Source organism: Cordyceps javanica, chromosome 3 (genome assembly GCF_051103115.1).
Source record: "Cordyceps javanica chromosome 3, complete sequence".
NCBI classification, from domain to species: Eukaryota; Fungi; Ascomycota; class Sordariomycetes; order Hypocreales; family Cordycipitaceae; genus Cordyceps; species Cordyceps javanica.
In genome coordinates, this window is record NC_139297.1 from 3,224,249 (window position 1) to 3,247,258 (window position 23,010).

Sequence of the window (23,010 nt, forward strand, 5' to 3'; positions counted from 1 at the left end):
AGCTGTCAAAAATGAACCGAACCCCATCGTGTCCATGTCCGCATCAGATGCCCATCTCTCGTCCCATTGCCCAAAGGCTGTTGCATCTTCGGCTGTCGTTGAGATTCAGACAAGATCTCGGGTTCGTATTCGTACAGTGAGCCGCAGATCCTTCAGGTACCGTCAGGGGCAGACGACGGCGTCGTGTTTGGAGTGTACATGAGGGTTGCGTGGGGGCCGCAAGCCAAATAGAGGTATCTTACTAGCAGCTGGTTCCCTACCAGTAGTTGTCACCTGCCGACCTAGCGACCGGGATGCTGGTCCAATGAAAGGTACGATGTGGCAAGTTGCTAGCCGGACCTCATTTGGCTCCGAGGCTTTGATGTAATGTTCGTTATTCTATTGGCAGCTGATTATGTCGTCTGGAGAGGCAAATTTTATTCGAATTGTTCTGTTTGTTCTGTTTGTTCTGTTTGTTCCATTTATCTCACCTTGTCTTGAATACCATGAGCCAATATTTCCTAGTCTTTGGAACCACGCTAGCTCTCAGCCACCAAGACTGCCATCACGAATACGCATCTCAGCGCTACTCACCAGTAGCCACCGGAACTCTCCAATAGTGAGACGCAGCCGTGTTGCGTCGCGTCCCGATCGCTCTTCTTGCGAATGCTGGCCTTTCTTTTGATGCCCTCCCTCTAATCTGGATTAGAGCTTGTATAACTGAGGGAGAGGGGGATCTCCTAATCCTGATGTGGCAACACGCTCCTCTGTTCATAGTAACAGCATACTTTCCCTCCATCTGTCTGAACAACCTCCTACCACGAGCTTCAACTACAAGCTCTGCATCACCTGGCTACACCCAAGACTAGACTGGTTCCACCACAAGGTTGTAAAGCAGTAGATAGACAAAGTCGCGGGTCAATTGCGCGGCGCGGCATCCGCGCAGCGACGAGATGAGCCGCCATGAAATGTAAACTGCAAATCGCACGCATGCCAAACGAGGAGCTGATCCGGTTGCTGGCGGCTGGCGGCTCGCAGCTGGCAGCTCCTGTTCCCGTACCCGTCCACGCGCAAACACACACTTCAATTGCTGCGACTGACCTTCGCGACTGACCTTCCATGTCCTTTCACCGCATGAGATTGATGCTACTGCCTTGTCCATCACCCGAAGAATGGTTGAAGTTGTCGAGTTCTACATTGCGTGCAACCCTCCTCTGCTACCCCGAGGCGTGTCAGAAGTCATCCGACGTGTGCAGGTCAACGAGGTACATATGTTCTCCGTGCCCGCCCCACGATTGACACTCTCAGTCAAGCTGACCGCCGATCTCTCTCCTCTCGTCTCCGAAACAACACACAGGGCCTGCTAGAAATCCTCTACGAGCCCCACGTTCCGTGGTTCAAGTGCATCGCGCTCCCCAGCCACCAGAAGCAAGTCACTGTCGACGTGCAGGACAACCTGTTCGCCATTGCCGAAGAGGACGTTGACGTCCTGGGTCTCGAGGACGAGGGGGCGCACACCGAAGGCGACGTCTGCATCGTGTCGCCGGATCCGCGCATGACGTCCTGGTCCGAGTACAGGAGGCGCGGCAGCGACGCGTACACGTTTGCCGACGGCGACCTGTTCCCGGAGGCCATCGCCGAGGCAAACTTCAAGACCGCCTGGCACGGCCTGCAGGAGTATCCGGACGCCACCTTGACAGGCCTGCTGGAGCATGCAGAGCAGAGCCTCGAGCAGCTTCAGTCTCTGACAAAGTGTCAGATATTGCACAACGCATTGCAGACGGTCGTGTATGTCGGTTCGGATGAGAGCCGTGACATTATCATGACGGCCATTGAACTACTGGACGGCATGGCGCAGGAATACGTAAGCCCTCCCGCCCGCGAAAAAAGCGTACGCCCTGGTGCTGGTCAACAAGTTAACTCTTGCAGGTCGAGAATCAGCACACTCGACTTGTTGAACTCCTTTCACATCGGCAAGCGCACGCTGCTGACGCAACACCACCACCAGCGGGCAATGATCCGTTCGATGATATCCCCACCTACACCAACGCAGAGTTGGGAGACAGCATCTCATCCTGGTCAGACCCATTCAAGAACAATGAGAGCTTGATTTGAAAGCGGAGGAGGCAAGGAGCAAAAGTATATTTATATGTGTGTGTGTGTGGCATTAGATATCATAAAGCCTACTTTGCTACATTGAAACGGTAGCCCCAGGCGTACACTAGACAAACAACCAATATAACGTCCAAGAAAAGGAACAAATAGACGCTCGCAATGCAACCCCCCTCTTCTTTCTTTTCTTTTTTTTCTTTTCCGAAACGAATCCATCTTTCTTGCTTGTTTGCTTGTTCTATATGCCGATTTTTCTCCAGAAAGACAACAAGAAATCAGCGTGCTCAAAAACACAGAAAAACATTAGATGGGAATAAAAATAATAACAAACGACTTGGAAGAAAAAGAAGAAAAGTGAGACCATGAATCATAATTTGCCACGTGGTGCGTGCCGTAAGAGATGAAAGGAAGGAAGAGAAAAAGAAAGAAAGAAAAAAGACAGAGAGCTGGCGCATATAGCGTCGCCAAGGCTCTCTCTCATATGTAGCTCTAGTATATGTTGTGTCGTCATAGAGGGGTTTGTGTTTGTATATACTCTGTTTTCATGTCAACGCGTGACAAGGGGTGGTGAAGGGGACAAGGCGCTCAAAGGGAGGCGGCATGGACGGGTTCCGTTATTGCGCGCCCTTGACATTGTTCTTGACGTTGAGAGCCCATTTCAGCTTATGTAGCGCCTCTCGGGCCTCTGCCAGCATCCTCTCCTGCTCGTCTTCCCTCTTCTTGGCGTTGGTGCGGATGTCGCGCAGGTCGTCGTCCTGCGTCTGCTTGTATTGGGCAAAGAGTTTGGCAATTTCGTCCTTTTCGCGCCGCAGCTCTTTGATGTTGCCGTCCTGCTGCTGGCAGAGGTCGCGCAGGGTCTGGATCTTGTCGTCGTCGTGGCGGCGCTCGTCTACAATCTCGGCAATCTCGGCGCGCATTTTGGTGACGGCGCGCGCAACCTGGTCGCCCTGCTCGCGCCAGTGCGACGAGATGGCGTTGTAGCGGCCTTCCATGAGCTGGGCGTGCGTCGTGGCCTGTTCGACGTGCGTCTTGGTGTCGGCGCGCACCTTGTGCATCTCCTCCTTCCAGGTGCGTTCCGAGTCGAGCGCGGCCTGGGTTTTCTTCCTCTCTACGTCGACGGCGGCCGTCAGGGACTCGACCTGGCGTTCCTTGCGGGCGAGCAGCGTCTTGGTCACGCTGGCTTCGAGCAGCCGGCCCTCGTATTCGCTAGCCATGCGCTCCATCTTGTCCTCGATCAGCTTGGCGGCCTGCTTTGCCTCCTCAGCGCGCAGCCGTTCAATCTGAATCTCTCGTTTTAGGGCGTCGTTGTCGCTGACGAGCTTGTTGATGACGCGTCCGGTCTTGCCCAGACCGGCCTTGCCAATGGTCGAATCCCACTGCCCATTCTCCGTGTCGGCGGGCTCGGAAAGTATGGAGTTGTCCTGGGGCAGCGACCCTTGCGGCTGTGTCTCTATTACGCGGACGCCATTGGCGCTCCAGCGGCTCGGCGCGGGCGTGGTGTGGTTGTCGGCGGCGGCGGCACCAGCGGCGGCACCAGACGCTGACCGACTGGAGGGGGCCTTGTCATGGTTGGCAGGGCCCAAGGCATTCGAGGCGGCACTCGTGTTGCTGTTGGCGCCATTGGAGAGGAGGATCTGCCTGTTCTCGTGGCTCGACTCGGAGTTGTCGAAGCTGGGCACGCTGCGAATGGTGGTCTTGCGGCCGAGGGCATGCTTGGCCACAATATTGCGCGACGCAGTTTGCATGCTATTGATGGAGCCCGTCGAGGCAGGAATCAGCGTTCGAACAGGGTTGGCGTCGTCATTTAGTAATTGAGCCTGGTTGTCGCAGTCGGGGGGTCGGACTACTATATCTGGCGAGAGCACGAAAGACTCAATGTCAGCGTGGGGGTGAGGATCGCGATGGAAGAGGATGGGAGAGGATGGGCGAGTGAGCGAGACTTTTGCTCCTGTCAATTTCAAGGGGAAAAGGCAGGCCAGGAATTGAGAGGCAACGCTGTAGGGAAAGAAAACGTGGTGACGTCTGGTTGTCTTTTTTTCCACTTGCTTTCCGACAGGGGACCGTCGTCCAATTTGTGAGCAAGGGTATAAAGAGGCATGGAGTACCTAGGTAGGTACCTAGGTAGTGAGTGAGTGTTGGCGATCTTAGTAGGTACGGAGTACTCTCTGGGTAGCAGTACAGTAGGTGCAGTAAGTAGTGGGTTAGGTGGGCAGGTACTCCCCAGGCGGGTACCAGGGCAGTGGCAGCTGAAGCGGCTTACTCCAGAGTCCATTAGTAGTGATTTGTGCCGTCACCACCACCATCCAGCATCCAAACCGCCCTCCTACGGCCAGCCCAGCTCCAATGGCCAAAACAAAGAGAGGATATTAAACAGCAAGGTGCATGTGAATGTGGTAATGAGGTAGATGGGTTGTTTGTCTGTCTCCGTGCCTGTGCACTCGTCAGGGTATCCGTACCTTGAATTGCGTCCTGGTGTATGGCAAAGTTTTGTTTTTGGAGGCGCTTTCGCGGCATTTCCTTTGTTTTCCCCGTCATTCGGGGAACGCTATGCTTTCCCTAGGAAACACGAGCCTGCCTGTTGTGTTGCGGTGTAGGAGAGAGGTTGGGGAAAGATTAGCCTTTTCCAAGCCGTCGCTCTATGAGGACGCGTTTTTCTGGGGGGCGCTGTGAATGAGTGGTCGGACGGCTTGCTCTCACTGTACTCACTCACTCGCAGACACACACACTCACGAGAACTCGCGCTCTCTCTCTCTCTTTATAGCGCGACTGTTTCTCCTGGCTATCCTATCTCCTCGCAAACAATCGCTGTCACCAGCTTGCGGCGGTGGAGGACAGTCAGTAAATATGGCTCCGGAATCGATTTGTGCGCAGCGTGTGCTTGTCTGTACCCAAGGCTATTCGTACGTCGTGGTAAGTAAATGAGGCCCACATCAAGGTAAACAAGGCACACCACGCGTGTTCAGACTTCACACCACTCTTGCTTGCAGCCGTATGTTTGCTCACCGGGTGATGTTCTTGAATGATACGAAGAGCCCTTGATGAGATGATGTTGGCAACAATCATGTACGTGCTGTGACTCGTACGCGAGGTGAAGATGAGAGGACAAGAAAGAGAGCTCTCGAGAACCAGCACACACGCACACGCACCTACAAGCAAAAGGGGTCCAGAAACGTGTTTCTATATTAATAATGCGGGTACATTATGCCAATAAAGCCTCTGTGCTATGAGCTTGTATTCAGCCATCAAAGCTGGCTCTCGATTCCGCTCATTTTTGCTTTGTCTGTCTAGTACTCAGTAAGCACCTGATAAAAGTCTGTGCGGTGCTGACCTATCAAGTTCATGGATACCGAGTGCCTCTGATTCGTACTGATACACGAGTAATTACCCCTTATAGATCAGTACTTATATACGTATCACTTCGGCTTTGCAATCATAAAATTGCAACTCGGCAAATATATAATAAATCTTTCAAGATATTAAAGTGAATTGACCTTGTAAAATCATCCCGGAATAGACTAGTTATAACTACTTCCCACCAGTTCACAGTTGAGCCAGTGTCAAGTGTCACCTGTGGTACCATGTGCATTGGGCATGCACGGCCGGACGAGGTCCGCTGGTTTCATATTGAACATTGGAAGGGACAGGTGGCAGGATAGAGTTTTTGCTCTGCCAGACCTTTGGACGACACAATTGAGGGACCAAGTAGTGAACACGTGAATTAAATGGATAATGCAAAGTTCTCTTGTATGTAGATAGTGGCATAGGAAAACCCCTGTCGACAAGGGGAGAAAAAACCTATGCTTGCCTGCCCAACTCTCTCCCTTCAGGTACTATCGACTACAATCTGCTGAAAATGCGCAAGGCTTGAGAAGCCAAACGGCGACTGAAACCGCATGCACCAGGGCCTAATAGTTTTCAATGCGGTCACACTTGACCGACAAAACGTTGGGATCATCGACATTCCCATTTACATCAATGACCTGTGGGTGCGGAGGCGATGCGCAATTTCGCTTCCTAGAAAAGGTCAGAATGCTTTCTTTCTTCTTTGTTGTGCGCGAAACGGGATTCCTGCAGTAAAGCAGAGTGGCAACTCACGAGTAGAGGCTGCACTTGTAATCATCTTTCAACTGCGAGAGTGACTCGACATTGTCGTTTCTTTCAATCCAGTTAGCTCCGTGGTCTGCAACTTTGAGTATGGCGATGGAAACGCACAGCCGAATAAGGTTGTGGCATGCCGTGTTGCGAATATCTTCGTGCGTCCCCGCATAATCAGGCTCATCCCAGAGTCGTGCCTGATATCAAGCCGACGGGTGTTAGCTTGCACCCGACCAAGATTTTGCAAGTCCGAATATCACCATACCAAAATCTCTGTTTTGGGTGCCGCCTGGACAGTGACCAGGGAGGCGGCAACAACGGAGAGAAGCGCTTGGAAAAGCATTTTCTCGTGCTCGAATGTATATATGATCGTATGTTCAAGGTGTGTATTCGAATAGAAGACTTCGAGGCACTAGAGTGTGTTGTAGGTTAGGAGATACGGTATTCAAGAGGGCACAAAGGGGGGCTTTTATACTCATTTGTCAGGGTCAAAACGACCCGGCGTGATGTATTAACTCGTACTGCATTTCTCTTCCATTGACTCCATCGCCACAGCCTTTTCTTTTACTCTTCTCAGATATCACGGCCGAGACATACATACGCATAAACATGGCTGAACAGTCGCTGCCGGCATCTGCATATGATGCGAATTTATCACTTCTCAGAAAATAGACGGCCACATCAGAAATTCGAGTCGAGCTGAGGTTCGAATCAAAGGATGTGACTCTAAATGCAAAGATATCCACTCTCGGAGTGGTTTGTCCGAGTTCTGTTAAGAGGGTGTCTGCATATGGTAGCCGGCGATGGTGTAGGTTGTCTCGACGGCCCGCAGACGATCATTGCTCCGAACGAGAGTCGTTCGCTTCATCTTGATCACCGCGACGGTCCAAGGGGTACCGAGCAAGCCGACCAGCCAGTCCACAGCCTTTCTTTATCTACACTCGAAGATGTTCAGCTGAATTGAGCCCTGGCAGCTGTTATGTATTGATTGCACGGCGATTCAGTATACTATCCTCCTCCACCGTAGCTCTACTGCTGCGTATGGAGACGCTCAAATGTAGGCTTTGGGGTTCTGTCTTTTTGGACATGTCATGGCACTTGCTGTGCTGCTAGTATATCATCCCCCAGAACTCATGAGATGCTTGCAACATCCGGAGAACATCTTGAATAGACGACTAGTCAAGCTATAGAAAAGTTGACAACTGGCAGTAGGCGGATTCTCGAGGTACCATTATTCAGCCAGCCACTTGTAATGCCTGTCAGACAAAGTCGGGCATCGAGGGGACGGTAATTGATCAAACTGAACAATCAATCATTGTGGTCGCTGCCATGTTGTATTACTAGCTGATGCGAGGTGTATGTTTCGTCCGGTACACCAGGGCGCATACTCGCTTATGTCTTGAACGCTGTTCTCCGCGGATCACTGCCGCTGTGGCTGGCTGATGGGAAACAATCCCGACACATACAATATTTCTAGGTTGATGTATAGTTCCACTTCGTAATGCCTCATCGCCACGTAATTGCCGTGTCTCAAAATATCTGCACTCCTGCAGAATCCTTGCGACCACTGCCGGCTGAAATGAGAGCATCGCTGGCTCGAGTACGTTGCATCTCGCGTCCCGGAATGCCCGACAGTCCTGCATTGGTGCATAGTGCTGGCCGGCAAAAGACCACTCGTTTCGTCAAAGGCTTGTAGTTCCGAGCTATCTATGCAGGATGACCTCGCCAATGGTGGGCGACGAAGAAGAACCGCGCCAACAAATATTGGGCGTGCAGGAATACATCTACGCCAAGATATAGCATGCGAGCGAGCCCTGGGTTGCGCTCCCCGCGTTGAGCGCAATACGTCAGGCTGCAGCGAGGTGCATTGCAGCCTTGTTAGCAGTGTCTGTGTCTGTGTCTGACGGGGTAAGACGGAGGCAGAGAGGAGCATGGTAGCAAAATCAAATCGGATGATGATAGGCAATAATTGATTTTGCCAGTCTCCAAGGTACTTTACCAAGGTGCCAGGCCCAGCTACGACGAGTCTGGCTCTTCATCATGAGCCAGCCATCGCGTGTACTGCCGGCAGGCATGCTCAAAGGGTACTCTGCACCAAATGGCAACGCTATCTTGTTCCGGCTGTTTTCTGGCTATAGATCGCGCTTATAATGCCCGCCCATGCGCTCTAATGTACAAAAGTATTCATCTTACTTCTTGGAAAGGGTCCATGAAAAACGCCCGGTAAATGGCCATGCGCCGCTACACTGATCAAACCATGGATATCATAGTACCCATCCGGCTACTCATAAAAATGTCCAGTAGTCAATGAGAATCACGCCGCAATTGCCGAGCCAGTCGATGTGCCTTCTTCAGTCCTACTGGCGGTTGCCGCTTCCAAAAATCCTGGCCGGTATTTCGTCAAATACTGGCCAGCCATGGTGCGCGCATCTTCGACTGTAAATAACAATTAGCACCAAAGTCATAGGATATTGTGCGACATGGATCTTACACTCTGTCCAAATATCTTGCACTGTGTCTAGAGCCATCTCTTTGACTGGTGGTCGCATGAGAACCAGGTATAGCAAGCTGGTCAATGCCAGTTTCACCACGGATGGATCACGACACATTCGCTTCACTCTGGAAAGCATCTCCGCATTTAACTCCGGAATCTCACTCAGGAATCGTGTCAAGACTTTGTCTTGCTGATGCACGTAGGGAAGAAACCCGTCTAGGAGGCGCAAAACGCACGTTTCGTAGTGCTTTGGATAGTCGCGGTTCGTCTTGCTTAGTAGTCGGTCGTTATACCACTCTTCGCACAGCCATGATACTGCCACATCAATGTGCCTGCGAAAATCCTCCATGATGTAATTGTACAGGATTTCACGAATGGTGTTTGACAGTGACGGTGATGGCGCGTTCCCATCGTCTTCGTCCTTGACAAGGATTTCATCCAGTCCAGCAGATGATCTTGTCGCAAGACGCGTCAAGATGGTCATCCAAGAATCTTTTGTTCCAGAGCTAGCGGCCAGGCGTACGAAACCAGCCTTGAGCTTCTTTGCTGACGAGTCATCGAGGGACTTCATCATATCCACAACCTTTTCTACCGTGCCAGCACCAGCACTCAGTGCCAGCTCTGGTGTTATTTGCTGAGGCTGAGCGAGGCTGAATGACTTGAGCGCCAGGCTATCGTCAAGGTGGATTCGGTCTAGGCCAGAAGGCTCACTGTCTAGCTTGTTCAGAATCTGTTCAGTGTCTTCGGCTTGGTAGAAATCTGGCTCGTAGTCGTCATCGTCGTCGTCAACACCAAGTGGCGCTGTATTGGGGTTCAGCTCCGTTACTGGCGCGTTCGCCACCGTCTGGAGCCTATCACGAACACCTTCTACAGCTTTGGCCAGCAATTGAGCATCCAGTCTAGCAAGGGTCGTAACCGCTAGCTTCGATACCATCGCAGGTGGGACGAGTGATAGATCGAATGACTTCAACCCCTCGTTGGTAACAAGACTGAATAGATCGGCAAGGCTATGAGGTCCGGGCCCAAGAGGAGGAATCTGGATTTGCGCTGTTGTGATGCGCTGACGTTTAACATCGTTTCCATCGTGCTGAGGCGCATTGAGTGGTCGTTTCTTTCCACTCTCATCAAAGGCTTCGGCAATCATGCGCATATTCCGTTCGACATGTTGCTGCATTCTTGGCACAATTGGATTGTGAGGATCCCTTCTGCTCAAATTGACTAGAAGCGATCGTACAGTCTTTTCCATTGATCTGATCATGACCTTGCTTCTCGGTGTCAACGGTGATGGCGCAAAGTTAAGAGGGTTGAAGGCGAAGATGGCATTGATGATACGGTTTGACGTTTCTGGTCGGGTTCGAATCAATATAGATAGGCAGTTCAGTGTCGCGTCGATGACCAGGGCATCACTACCGATGTTAGTCATTTCGCTTTTATGATATAGCATATTGAGGGCGTCGCATACTTGGATTCTTGCAAGATGCTTAGCATGCGATCCAAGAGCCCGGAAGCTTCAGCTTCTAGAGTTCGAGGGTCAAGTGTTTGGTGGTTGGGGGGGATTTTATCAAGAGAAATGTCGAGACCACCAGCATACTATACCAATATTAGCATATAGTTGAAAACGCAGTAGACAGTAGCAACGTACTCTGTGGTCTCCCATAGAGGATACAGTTTGTGCCAGCACCACACGTTGCGCGAACTTGATGCAGCAAATTCTGACCGTTGGCGTCGCTGTACCCCAAATCTGCAGAATTCTTTGTTTTATAGCCACCATTCGTTCCCAGGTAACCGTATCATATGAATTATTGATTCTGCGACGCTATGTTAGCAACCGCACTGACGAGACCATGCTCCTCCTCTGTGGTCTACCTACATCCATCTCAGCGCCAGCGGATAAATGCTCGCAGCTGTCTGTATTACGCCTCGCAAAACATAGTGGTCCTCGTCCGGTGTCTGCGCCAGAGACTCGAGTGTCGCCAGTACGTACGGCGCCAGTGTCTCCTTCTCGCTATTAGGCAGCACCGGCGTGGCAAAGGCTTCCGCCAAAAAGTCGGCGCCCCATCGTCGTAGCTCAAGCGGTGCTGAGGCACCGATGCTGGGAATGAGGCCACGAACGACGCCTGGATACAGCTTGACGTCGCCAAGGACATGCTTGCGGGCATCGTTGAGCTGCTGTATCTGTTGCGGGAGCGACAGGTCCCCGTTCGACATTGTTGCGGTGGGTGCGCAGGCCGCTCAACGGGCCAAGCCAGCAAGATGGAAATCGATAGTTGTATCAAGCTTTCTAATGATGATCGGGCGGTGAATAATCGATAGAAAATGCCGGATTGCGGCTGCTGTGAGGGTTATGCTTCGACAGCTGCGTCGAGATCGGCGTCGCGACCTGAAGATCCTCAGCTGTCGGAAATTCTATCTCGCCGACATGCTCTACCGCGTCAGAAATCAATTTGGAAAATGGAAGTGACAGCTGAGATTTGAAGATCCACTCGTTCAACAGCGCGCACGTGTGATTGATGCTGTTGCGCGGAATCGTCGCTTTTCAATCGCAGGCGCGGTTGAATCCTTAACATCAATCTTTGGCGGACATCAGTCGTGACGCGATGAACAGGCCCAGCTGGAGTGGACTAATTGCATGGCGCTACAGTTGGGTCAGGCACTATCTATTTTCCAGTACTTGCTGGCATCGGGCCTGGTTTAGCCGGCAATGAGCCGCCCGGCCATCGTCCCAAATATCTACATGGAGCCTCGCTCCAAACAAGCCATTCCTGGATTTGCTCAGTCATAAGATCAATTCACAAAGTGGACATTGACAGCGATACCTGCTGGATTCATTCCCCTGGCCCAACATGGTTTCTCCGTTCCGCAACACCCCGGCTGCCATGTCGCGCACACAGTTTGTTACCCTGTCTGTTAGGTTATGAGCAAGAGCATGTCACGGCTAACATCAAATAGCAACCCGCACTCAACATACTACGACGGCCGTCTTCGTCAAGGTCCTGCTCTCATTCGCGCTCGTCGTCCATACCTTTTCAAGAACGCCTTCACTGGCCTCGGCTTGCTTGCTGTTGTCGGCGGCATCTGTAAGCATCGCCGACACGCATACGACGGGGTGTCGCAAATCTAACCTTTATTCTACACAGACTACTATACGCTAAGGGCTGTCGGCCAGGATGATTTCGAAGATGTAAAGGTTCCGGATATCCCCAGAAAGGCAGCCGATACGAAATAAAGGACACGGCAAGCACCACCGCACCTGCTACAGGCGCATTTGTACATCACTCTATGAATATCGAGCAAAATGACTTTGGGGCAAAAGCTTTGTTTGGATTGGCCATTTCCGAGTGGAGAGGCCATGTATAATAAATCTAGTTGAGAGAAATAGGGCCTTTACGGTGCTGCGGATTCAGACAGCATCTATACACCTTTGTATACATTGAGAGAAAAAAAGAAACAAAAAAAAAAGAACAAAACTCCGCCAAACCACTCCGACTATCAAATAAAACGAGGAAGCCTCGACATAATGATAAGCTTCGTATCCTTGAAAATTCCAAACCCAATAATCAGAATGCAACACAAAATGCTTCGTTGTCGTCATCAAGAACCTGTATGCCTTGAGGGTATCAAAATATGAGCGCCTATATCCGTTGTGTCTCCATAGCCAAGTACAATGCGCCGCCAAACCAACTATGTTCGCCAGAATACAATTTCCTTTTGACTGACGCTCAGACTGCAGTTGCCTTGGGGGGTCTGCTCGTGCTCGGTACGCTAGCCACACGCTTCATTTGATGTGCCGGGGGCTTTAGTATTGACCGCGACATCTCTGGAGACTCTGAGAGCCGCGCCGAAAGTGCCGACGATTTTAATGAAGATGCCGAATTCTCATTTTGAAAGATGGGGCCTTGAGGGACAGCGCGGTTCACCTCGTGTGCTGTTCCTTGCCGTGGCATTTTGTGTGCGGAGTGGTTTGGGTTTGCCCACGGTGTATCTTTGAGAAACTGCTCCCCAGCAGGTCCTATTTGGTTAATATTTGGCGACTGATAATCATCTCGCTGCTGGAAGGTAGTAGGCTTTTGACGGCTGCGTCTGGTCCGCTGTACATGGAGGTTAGTTGCTGCTGCAGGCGCGATATGACTACGAAAGCTCGGCGTACCTCCATTGCGCTCAAATCCGACTTTAGTTCGAGAGGGGAAGCCCCCTTCATTTCAGGCCCAGCCGGGAAACCTTCGTACTTGGCTAGCCCTGCCAGAGTGGACACTTCGCTGTTGTAGGCGATAGCATTCCGAAGTCTTTGTGTCGGGTCTTTGGGGAAGAGAAGGCCATAATCCTGAAGACTGTGGGCATTTCTCCTGGCCGTTTGTACATCGTACCACTGCCTGTTCAGACTCTCTAGGGCCTGCTCTCGTTTTTCTCGGACAGCCTGGAAGAACTGGCTCCATATTTGGGCTCGCTGCGCCACGGCCCATCGTTCATTCGCCTTGAGCTGAAAGTCGAACTCAGTATTAATCTCCTGCAACTTCTGGTTGAGGCGATCGTCAAGACATTGTTTCATGTTGAGATATTCGCGGTGGGTCGGTACGTCGGCAAGCAGAGACTGCTCTTCCTCCTCGACACGCTGAAGCTTTTCCGTGTACAGTCTGTAGGGCTGTCAGTATTGTCATCGTATAAATTGAAACGAAATTTACTACTGACCTGTCCCTGAATATGCCAAACATTTCTTCGATATGAGTCCATTCTTTGAACGCAGCTTGCTTTCGTTCCACTGGCAAGTAAATTAGCATCGCCGATCGAGAACGTTGTTTGCTGGAAAGCAGCTTACTCTCTTCCTGATTTTTTGCCGCAATGTCGGCTTCGTCCTCCTCTTCGGCTTCGGGCTCGGGCTCATCTTCGTGATGATCTGTAACTTCCTCGCCGGCTGTTTCCGTGGCGGCATCGGCACCAGTGTCATCCTCCTCATCCTTGACGTCGTCTTTACTTCGAAGACCATTTCGAGTACTTTTTCTAGATGACCGAGAGGAGCGTGAGGAGCGTTCCTGCGCTTCTCCTTCGGTACCAGTATCTCGGTTATTTTCGTCGTCTGCATCGGATTGGATAGCGCTGTCGGCGTTGGTAGCCATTTTTTCATCGTTGATCAGCGACGGAATCTCGATCGAAGCGGCGCCTACAGAGCCAGTCCTCTTCTTATGAGGCTCTTCTGTCTCGAATTGATCTGCCACAGGCGACCGCTTGCGCTTGCGGTCCTGTGAGTCCAAGCTAGGCGCCTTGACGTGGAGTGTTTTCGTCTTGTTGACGGATTTTGTAGGAGTATCGTCCGCATCTTCAGCGCTCGAGGCACCAGAATCCTCATCTCCAGACAAGGACTCGCGTTCAGCGTTCCCGTCATGGTCGCCGTCCTCATCCGCAGGCTTAGCCGCCCGGCGGAGCTTGCTTGGGGTGTGCTCAAAGACTTGGCCGTGGTTGTATTGATCAACGACGACGTCTCGCTGGCGCTGATTTCTGGGTGTGTCGTAGAGGCGCTCTGTCTCGGCCTCGGTGTCGTTGCCATCGGAGTTCGCGTCAGACCCAGCGTCTGAGAGGACGCTGGCGGAGTCGGAGCGGTCATCGTCGGCCGGGTTTTCGTCGCCGCTGAGGCTGGAGTTGTCGCCATCATCGGCATCAATTTGCATGTGGTCAATCACTTCGTCGTTGTCGTCCTTGTCGTCAACCTCGGTGAGAGGGCTCGAGACGTTGCTGTCCTCCAGGTCTGGGTCCATTGTCGATTGAGCCAAGGCGGCCGATGCAGTAGCAGTCGCCGCCATTGTCAATGCGAAGAGATTCAATACTAGCTTCAAAGTAAAAGGTAGAAATAAGTAGCGAGGAGAGCGCCAGTAGGCAGTGACGGGGGCGTAACGAGGTTTTGCCTGGGTCCGGGTGGTTAGCGAGGGCGACGGCACAGCGCAGAGCAGCGGCGCAGCAGCGACAGCTGGGAGAGCAAGGCACACTTACCTCAACGCCAAAGGCGAACGTTGATCGCTATCGGGTGGAAGATCTGCGGCGATTCTGAGTGCCAGAGACGCGTAGTGACGAGCTGGCAGAGGTGGGAAGCATGAGGGGAGGAGGGCAGAGTTGCAGAGGTCTGGTCGGGGTTTTGGCTAGGCCGGCGCGGAACAGCAGGTAGTAGAAGAGACGGCGGGCGAGCGAGAGTGCTCAGGTGCTGGGTGAGTTGCCAGGGTGGGTGGTGGGTGGTAGAGGGTGGCAGGCTGTTTGGCTAGGTACCTCCTACCTACCTTACCTAAGGTACCTACTAACCGCTGTGGGTGCTGGTAGCCTGGCACCTGTACTTGCGCCAGACCGCACACCCCCCAAAGGAAAGACCACCAGCAGCCCATCGGCCAGCGCAGAAGCTAGAGCGGTCAAGGCCGGCAGAATCACAATCATGGGGGGCTTTGCTGGATCCAGCCGCGGTCGGGGAGCCAATGACGCACCACAAGGCTATGACCAGAGGTAAGCTACGCTAAGCTGAGGAGGGCAGGCGTGTCGATTTTTTTTTTTTTGGAGAAAAACTATCGGCATGACTCTCCTTGTCTGCTTCAGGCAATGTCGTACCTGTGGCACAGGTTTGTGGGCGGCGACACAACGTGAAAGGTCTCCAATGCTGCATCGCCGACAGCGGTCTTGCCAGCGCTGTACTCAGTACAGTGTACGCACACACAGCTAAAGCTACCTGAGGGTTGCTGTGCGACAAGTGGCTTTGGGCTGCAAAATTTTCCAGAGGCGTCGAAAAAATCGGGCTTGGGGCTTTGGACGGTACCTGAGCAATTACCTACTAATGTAGGTAGTTACCTTGTGCAATCGCTCACCGTAGCTTCTTTTTTTCTGTGTTTTGTCGACGCTGATTCCCGCATACCTTCAATCTCTACTCCGTACAGTTCGCTTACCAGCGGAGAATGCCGCATGGCCAGTTCACATGTCACCTGAAAGCGCACCGCGGCTGCAGAAGCCCCCAGGATGGACATAAATCACAATTCAATAGCGGTTACATAGGCAAACAAATTAACATCACTGTTGTCACTGTGTGATGCCATCCCGTAGCGAGAACTGAGCGTACACTCATCGCAACTTAATAGCGGTGTCGCATGGCAGAAAGTCACTTGGTGGGTCAGTGGCTCCCGCGCAGCCAATGAATCCCTCCGCTGACGGCTGGCACAGAGGGCCTCCCAAAAATTTTGGAGAAAGTTGTTGCAGAGTTCGGTCAGTGGTCCAGACAGACTGTACATAGATTCTACGTCTCGGAAGGCAAGCTTCTCTCAAGATGGGCAAAAAGTGAGTTCAATGCAGTTTTTCAGCGTAGAGCAAAGCACTTTCTCTCTAACATACACATAGAACTTCATTATTGGCTTCGTCCAAGGCTGTCGACCCCCACCTGGAGGCACTCTTTGCCTCGAGTGTAAGTATAGAGCAAACCTTTGGTACGAGGAAATTGAAAGCTTGAAACTAACGTGCGGGATAGTCTGGTCCTGTTTCCGCTCCTCCCTCCTCAAGATACCAGAGTCTCCGAAACAATAAGGCCAAGTCGGCAGCGGGCAATGACGAGTCAGGCGACGATGATGTTCTGTCTGAAACTAGCGAGCAGCTCGACTATGAAGACGACGAGGAGAACGACAACGGTTCTGGAGAAGATGATTCTGAAACCTCTGCAGAGGAAGAATCCAGCGCTGCGGAGGAGCCTGTGGACATCGCTGCGCCGCGCAAGGAACGCAAGCGCAAGCGCAAAGACGAAAATGAAGATCTGGAAGGAAAATACCTTGCTAGTTTGAGCAAAGACGACGATGACAAGCCATCTGGGAAGCGCGTCAAGTCCGAAGATACAAAAAAGGGAACCGACTCTGACGACAGCGACTCTGACGACGATGCAGACAAAGAAGATCTTCCCACACACGAGTCTCTCAGCAAAGAGGCCCAGGCCGCCGAAACCAACAAAGCGGCTAGGACTGTATTTCTAGCGAATGTCTCGGCAGAGGCTGTCTCTTCCAAAGCAGCGAAGAAGCAGCTGCTTGCGCACCTCTCTGCCGCTCTCGACAAGGACGACTACCCCATCCAGAAGATCGAATCGATCCGGTTCCGCTCGGTCGCCTTCTCCACAGGTTCGATGCCCAAGCGCGCCGCCTACATCACCAAGTCGGTCATGGAGGCCACCACGCACTCGACAAACGCCTACGTCGTCTTCTCGACCGACGCCGCTGCCCGCCGCGTGTGCCAGCAGCTCAACGGCAGCGAGGTGCTCGGCCGGCACATCCGCGTCGACAGCGTCGCCCACCCGAGCCCGACAGACCACCGCCGTTGCATCTTTGTCGGTAATCTGGGTTTCGTGGACGACGAGACCGTGCTGAACAACGCCGGCAAGGACGGCGAAAAGGAGTCCAAGAAGCGTAACAAGGTGCCCTCGGACGTTGAGGAGGGTCTCTGGCGCACATTCTCCAAGCATGGCAAGGTAGAAAACGTCCGCGTCGTGCGGGACCCCAAGACTCGCGTTGGGAAAGGCTTTGCCTATGTTCAGTTCTACGTACGTTGCCCTTGCGTCTCCCGCCCCGCGATCCTACCATTTTGCTTTCGCCCAATGTGACTTCCAGCCAAACCTGATGGACTAACTTTTTTTGCTTTTCTGCAGGACGCCAACACTGTGGAAGAAGCGCTGCTTCTTGACGGCAAGAGCTTCCCTCCCATGCTTCCTCGCAAGCTCCGCGTCACCCGCGCCAAGGATCCTCGCAAGACGAACCAGGCCGTGGAGCGCGCAAAGTCCAAATTTAACAACAACAGCGGCAGCGGCAGCAAGGGCAACGAGCGTGGCGCGGGCAATCGCAAAGCGTCCCAGAAGCGCGCCGCAAACTACGTGCCCAAGATGACGCCGGACCAGCAAGCCGCCGCGGGCCGCGCCGGGAAGCTTTTCGGCCGCGCTCGCGCCGCAGGCGCGCAGGGTAACGGCGTCGCCCTGCCCAATGGCGTCAAGGCGCCGGAGAGGATCGTCTTTGAGGGTCGCCGGGCGTCGTCCAGAGATGCTCTCCCCAAGGACCTCAAGAAGAAGGTCAAGACCAAGCGGGCCCGCCCGACGACGAGAAGCGCACGCCGTGGCGCTGACTGGAAGAAGAAGCCTGGAAAGTAAAAGGGGCTTGAGAGGAGCGGGGGCTTTTTCTTTCTCTCTTGGACTAGAGAAGAAAGTTATTGTTTCCTGCATGTTTGAAGGGGGGGTTTCTTTCTTAATTGTTCAGGGGATCCGGCGTCAATGGCATTAAAAAAGAGAGGTTTCATTACACATGACATGCATACATATAACTATTATATATGGATCAAAAGGACTTCACCGTTAAGAACGTCAAGACCCTCATGTACACAACCATAGTAGAGAGCAGTGTGCTTGTTGACGTTGGGATATCAACGTGGATTACAGGCTGCTCGTGTTTCAAAGTGACAATGTAATTGTCCGAGAAAGCAAAGTAAAGAAAAACAAGGACAAAACAAGGGGAACGTCGGTCGCGAAGGTTTTCTCTTTCAGAACCGGAGTCCGCCGTAAATATAAAAAAGACCAGTCCGTCTATGACAGATATCATACATCGTCCTTGAAACTTTGCCACAAAAACAATATGAATTCCACGTGCAAACATTGTGGAAGTTATGGCGTACCAGTACGCTGGATATGCGACAGCCACATAACTGTACACGATCATTGGCCTCAATGATCTGTTGTGTTCTAAGAGAAAATCAAAAGCGCAGAAATGGAGGTGGGGCAACAGGCGAGAAGGAACTTATTAGTACTCAGCCTCTTCCTCGGCGTCAAGGCCATCGGCAGCAACTTCCTCGTAATCTTTCTCCAGGGCAGCGAGATCCTCACGAGCCTCGGTGAACTCTCCCTCCTCCATACCCTCACCAACGTACCAGTGTACAAAGGCACGCTTACTGTGCATGAGGTCGAACTTGTGGTCAAGTCGCGACCAAGCCTCCGCAATGGCGGTGGTATTGGAGAGCATAGAGACAGAGCGCTCCACCTCAGCCAGGCCACCATCTTCGGCAGCAGCAGGGACAGCCATGGGCTTCTGGTAGTTTATTCCGAGCTTGAAGCCAGTAGGGCACCACTCAACAAGATTGAAAGAGGCGCGGGCCTTGACGGCAGCGATAGCAGCGTTGCAGTCGCGCGGAACAACGTCACCACGATAGAGCAGAGCGACAGCCATGTACTTCCCGTTTCTGGGGTCGCAGACGACCATCTGGTTGCTTGGTTCAAAGCCTATACACCGGTCAGCAGGAGGCAGTTTATAGACTACTTGGCGGACGACGGCTTACATTGGAAGGTGAGGTCCGACACCTTGAAGCTCTCGTGGGAGCTCTTGGCAGCGGAGACAACAGGAGCGTAGCTGATAAGAGGGTAGTGAATACGGGGGTAGGGTACCAGGTTGGTCTGGAATTCGTTGAGGTCGACGTTGAGGGAGCCGTCAAATCGCAGGGACGAAGTGATGGAGCTGACGACCTGGGCGATCAGGCGGTTAAGGTGCTCGTAGGAGGGGCGGGGAATTCCCAAGTTGCGGCGGCAAATATCATAGACTGCTTCGTTGTCGACGAGGAAAGTGCAGTCCGAGTTCTCAATGGTGCTGTGAGTAGAGAGAACAGCGTTGTAGGGCTCGACAACGGCGGAGGCGATGCTAGGAGCAGGGTAAACGGCGAATTCGAGCTTCACCTTCTTTCCAAACTCGGTGGCAAGACGCTCCTGAAGGAGAGCACCAAATCCAGACCCGGTACCGCCGCCGAAAGAGTGGAAAACGAGGAAACCCTGAAGGCAGTGGCAGTTGTCTGTTCAAGTCAGCCATGTCAGCGGGCTTGTTTGGCTGACAATTGGAGTGCCGGCTTCCGAGTGTCACTCACCGGCGACGCGGCGGACGCGATCCATGACAGCGTCAATCTTCTCCTTGCCAATAGTGTAGTGACCACGAGCGTAGTTGTTGGCGGCATCTTCGTTGCCGTTGATGAGCAGCTCCGGGTGGAAAAGCTGACGGTACGGGCCGGTCCGGAGCTCGTCAATGGGCGAAGGGTCGAGGTCGACAAAGAGGGCCCTCGGAACATGCTTGCCGCTGCTCGTCTCGGTAAAGAAGGTCTCAAAGGAGCCAGGGTCGCCAATATCCTTTGCGTTGGGGTCAGGACGGCCATCGGGGCCGAGACCATGCTCGAGCAGATACCTGGAGCAAAGCTGTTAGCGGCGAGCTATGCACGGCCCTGTCGTGGTATACTAGATGGTGGTAGGAGTGGCGCATACAATTCCCAGGCAGATTGGCCAAGCTGGACGCCAGCCTGGCCCATATGAACGTGAAGGATCTGACAGCATCATGTTAGTTAGCAAGGGAAGCCCTTCGAGGCGGTGTCTGGACTGGATATAATTTCAAGGGGGCGCGCGCGGCGATAGCTGAGTAGACGAGGAGACAATGGGACTGAAGCAAGACGTGTAGGAGAAATCATGAGAATGAAAGATTCTTACCTCGCCTTTGGTCATTTTGACGGCAGCTTGAGGGAAGATACGGCAGAAGCAGCTGTGGACTGGTGATTGTTGATGTCGGGAGGTGACAGTCGAGGCAGGGCTGAGGGGAAGGAAGCTGGTGTAATTCAATGCGCTGCCTACAAGGTATGGGCTACTTTTTTTTGGCGGGGTTCGATCAACAAATTATCCTTGGGCGTTGAACAGGGGTCCGCCGGTGAAGGATACCAAGTCGCAGATACCTGGTTGCCTGTGGCGCTGCGCCCACGTAGACTGGTGCTTTCTACCTCTCACCGCTAAATGAAGCACATCGTGGTGTTCCCGGGACGTGATGGCCACGGAGGGACGGCGAATTGTCAACAACCGAATGCTACGCAGGTACGCTTCGCTTAAGCTTTTTGCTTGTTAATCATTTGGGGGGGGTGCCGTGATGAATGAATCTCCATCCTTTCGTTCTCTTCTCTTTTTTCTTACCCTTTTATCTTGAACCATTGCGTCCCCCTATCTTCGTTTGCTGTTTCTCTTGTTTGGCGTTATGGGCAAAGGCATCTCGGTACCTACTAGCCGACATGCTTTGGTACCTACGGTACTAAGGTACAGTACTAACTTACTGGTAGTGGGTTAGAGGTAGGACCCCGCAGCCGGTAACACGCTAGACTTTCAGGTGCGACACCTGCCAAAACCGCCCAAAACAGGTGGCGCCTAACCAATGATAATAAATCTCATGTAGAGCAGCAGGACCATTACTGCGTCAAAACCGGAACTGGAACCCAAATACCCATCGGCCTATCTTCACCGTGGCTGCCTGGCTGCGTGGCTCCCCACGTTTCAAAGCTGATGCCGCTAGGATCACGACTCTGTCCGCATGACATCGCCATTCATCACAGAGCAACTAAATTTTTGGGTTTCCTCTACTCAGATATTTGTCACCATGCTTGCTGGTATCCTCTTCCAAGGCGTCACGTTTTGCTCAGCCTCTGGTTGACAGCATCCTGGAAGCTTGTCTTAGTGGAGTGGCTGCCGTTTGTCAGAAGCTCTCCACCACTTCCCGCTCAGGACCCGTCAACCGTGCCTTGACTAGGTAACTAACTAGTCCTACTCCGTCTCGAGGTCGACGACCAGATGAATATCATACCAGATGAACTAGTCATTGTGTCGATAACTAGCTCGAGTCAGATTCCGTTACAGCTCTATGACAGCTGAGACTTGCCGCTTTCAATTTCACATGATACTTCATGATGAAGCATCATGTTGTCATCACCATGCAGAAGGCTGAACCCTTGAATGTTGACTATTATTACCATGTATTGAGAAATTGCAAAATTTCCTACTATTTATACAGAATGATTCACACGCGGAGTTGCTTCCTCCTCCCTTGCAGCCCCCCTTATCCGATCATCCTCAATTACGTGTCGCGAGCTCGGCCTGTCGCTCCGACTCAGCCCCAAGTCTGCGCGCAGACTGCTCTCTGCTCGCACTGCATCGGTATCGCATGTGCTACATCGAGATAGCGGCTTGGGCCCGTACTCTTCCCGCATTTCGTACTGCACCCCTGATATCTCCATCGAAGAGCTGTCCCCTTCATCCGATGGCTTGTTTCTACAGCACCTTATGCCCACGTAGACGGCGCCAATTAGAAGGATTGCAAAAGCCGCTGCACCGAACCCGATTCCAAGCCGTATACCTCGTAAGAAGGACTCATTGCGCCTTGAAATTTCCCTGGCCGTGTTGGAATAGTCGCCGCTCAGCCAGCTTTCATCCACATCGCGCACAAGCGCATGTATGGTGTTGGTGATGGTGGTGGCTGCGTGATGCGAGCCGACTGATGTTGGTCTTAGAGTAGTTGTTAAAAACGTTGATGGTATTTCAAGCGCAACATGGGCCATGGGCCGAGGAGCAGCTGATAGGGCCGGTTCAGCAGGCGCGTCTGCCATCATACCAGGCCTCCACGGCAAGAAAAAATAGCAGCCGAGGACTCGCAGCGTGTGCACTGCCCGAGCTGCTATAAGCGGTTCATGTCAACCGAAATGTGCAATGTGCCTGATCGACAGCGCCGATGATCATTCAAGACTCAAGGTGCGAATGGGGCACCGTCAGTGTCCAATATGGTCAGTGGTTGCGGTTGGGCTTGTGAAGAGTCGCTGGCTGTTTTGGCAAACGAATGTAGTGCCTCCCTGGCTAGGGGTGCAATAATAAATCGACACTCACTGAACGCTCGCGTTCAACTATAGCGCTGAGCGACCGGGTAGATGTCGTCACGAAGAGGGAAAAAATATTGAGATGAAGGGCAGCAACCGGTAAGGAGGAAATATCTTGCCTACGCAAGCTTGGGGGGCTGCGACCTCGGGGTGAGAGACAATGCCAAGACCATTTTGTAATGCGAGTCTTGGCCCTATCCTTGGCAACCATAGACGGGATCATCGCGACAGCACGACGGGTCTTTCTTAGAAATTGAACAATGCTAGCCATGTACCAAGGCAGGATCCGACTTGTGCAAAGAAAATAGACAGCGAGGCAGGCGGTGTTGTGAGGTTGTCGCTGCCATGCCTCATACCGAGGCTCTGTTTGTACAGGCTGAAGGCTCAGTACGCCCCAGAGCCATTTTGTTTCTGTATAGGTAGCTCTCGGAAGAGGCTAATAATTGACTTGAGGTATATATATCATTAAACTTTCCCCCTACATACAAAGATCTACCGCACAGGCCCCTGGACCGAGCGAAAAGCAGTGAACATCTTTGATGGCCATGTTTTAGGCTGTTCGTCGCACCCTTGGGTGCTGAGGAATATGATTGTGAGAACGCGCCAGCAGAGTAGGGTGGCACTTCATCCGTGTGGACTGTGCA

The 23,010-nt window shown here is 52.6% G+C and overlaps 7 protein-coding genes across 7 annotated transcripts; 3 read left to right on the forward strand and 4 right to left on the reverse strand.

Annotated features, from left to right (window-relative positions):
* Positions 1-1,151: 1,151 nt before the first annotated feature.
* V2A60_005171 (uncharacterized protein) lies at positions 1,152-2,094 on the forward strand (the record flags this gene model as incomplete). The annotated part of the gene is made up of 3 exons (XM_083256484.1): positions 1,152-1,244; positions 1,337-1,843; positions 1,909-2,094. 3 exons carry the CDS (start codon positions 1,152-1,154, stop codon positions 2,092-2,094), a joined length of 786 nt encoding a protein of 261 aa, XP_083112610.1.
* A 611-nt stretch (positions 2,095-2,705) lies between these two features.
* Positions 2,706-6,529, reverse strand: V2A60_005172 (uncharacterized protein; the record flags this gene model as incomplete). The annotated part of the gene is made up of 5 exons (XM_083256485.1): positions 2,706-3,934; positions 6,020-6,105; positions 6,187-6,246; positions 6,304-6,383; positions 6,452-6,529. The coding sequence occupies 5 exons, from the start codon at positions 6,527-6,529 to the stop codon at positions 2,706-2,708; spliced, it is 1,533 nt and encodes a 510-aa protein (XP_083112611.1).
* Positions 6,530-8,500: 1,971 nt separating this feature from the next.
* On the reverse strand, positions 8,501-10,888 carry V2A60_005173 (RNA-processing protein PTA1; the record flags this gene model as incomplete). The annotated part of the gene is made up of 5 exons (XM_083256486.1): positions 8,501-8,622; positions 8,678-10,086; positions 10,143-10,270; positions 10,323-10,488; positions 10,551-10,888. 5 exons carry the CDS (start codon positions 10,886-10,888, stop codon positions 8,501-8,503), a joined length of 2,163 nt encoding a protein of 720 aa, XP_083112612.1.
* Positions 10,889-11,523: 635 nt separating this feature from the next.
* On the forward strand, positions 11,524-11,906 carry V2A60_005174 (uncharacterized protein; the record flags this gene model as incomplete). Its single annotated transcript, XM_083256487.1, has 3 exons — positions 11,524-11,570; positions 11,630-11,757; positions 11,818-11,906. The coding sequence occupies 3 exons, from the start codon at positions 11,524-11,526 to the stop codon at positions 11,904-11,906; spliced, it is 264 nt and encodes an 87-aa protein (XP_083112613.1).
* A 493-nt stretch (positions 11,907-12,399) lies between these two features.
* V2A60_005175 (Sds3-like-domain-containing protein) lies at positions 12,400-14,472 on the reverse strand (the record flags this gene model as incomplete). Its single annotated transcript, XM_083256488.1, has 4 exons — positions 12,400-12,768; positions 12,828-13,311; positions 13,367-13,436; positions 13,494-14,472. The coding sequence occupies 4 exons, from the start codon at positions 14,470-14,472 to the stop codon at positions 12,400-12,402; spliced, it is 1,902 nt and encodes a 633-aa protein (XP_083112614.1).
* Positions 14,473-15,965: 1,493 nt separating this feature from the next.
* V2A60_005176 (rRNA-processing protein NOP12) lies at positions 15,966-17,813 on the forward strand (the record flags this gene model as incomplete). Its single annotated transcript, XM_083256489.1, has 4 exons — positions 15,966-15,976; positions 16,037-16,100; positions 16,164-17,216; positions 17,322-17,813. 4 exons carry the CDS (start codon positions 15,966-15,968, stop codon positions 17,811-17,813), a joined length of 1,620 nt encoding a protein of 539 aa, XP_083112615.1.
* Positions 17,814-18,456: 643 nt separating this feature from the next.
* V2A60_005177 (tubulin alpha chain) lies at positions 18,457-20,186 on the reverse strand (the record flags this gene model as incomplete). The annotated part of the gene is made up of 5 exons (XM_083256490.1): positions 18,457-18,932; positions 18,989-19,492; positions 19,565-19,875; positions 19,953-20,011; positions 20,172-20,186. The coding sequence occupies 5 exons, from the start codon at positions 20,184-20,186 to the stop codon at positions 18,457-18,459; spliced, it is 1,365 nt and encodes a 454-aa protein (XP_083112616.1).
* Between the last annotated feature and the right edge of the window lie 2,824 nt (positions 20,187-23,010).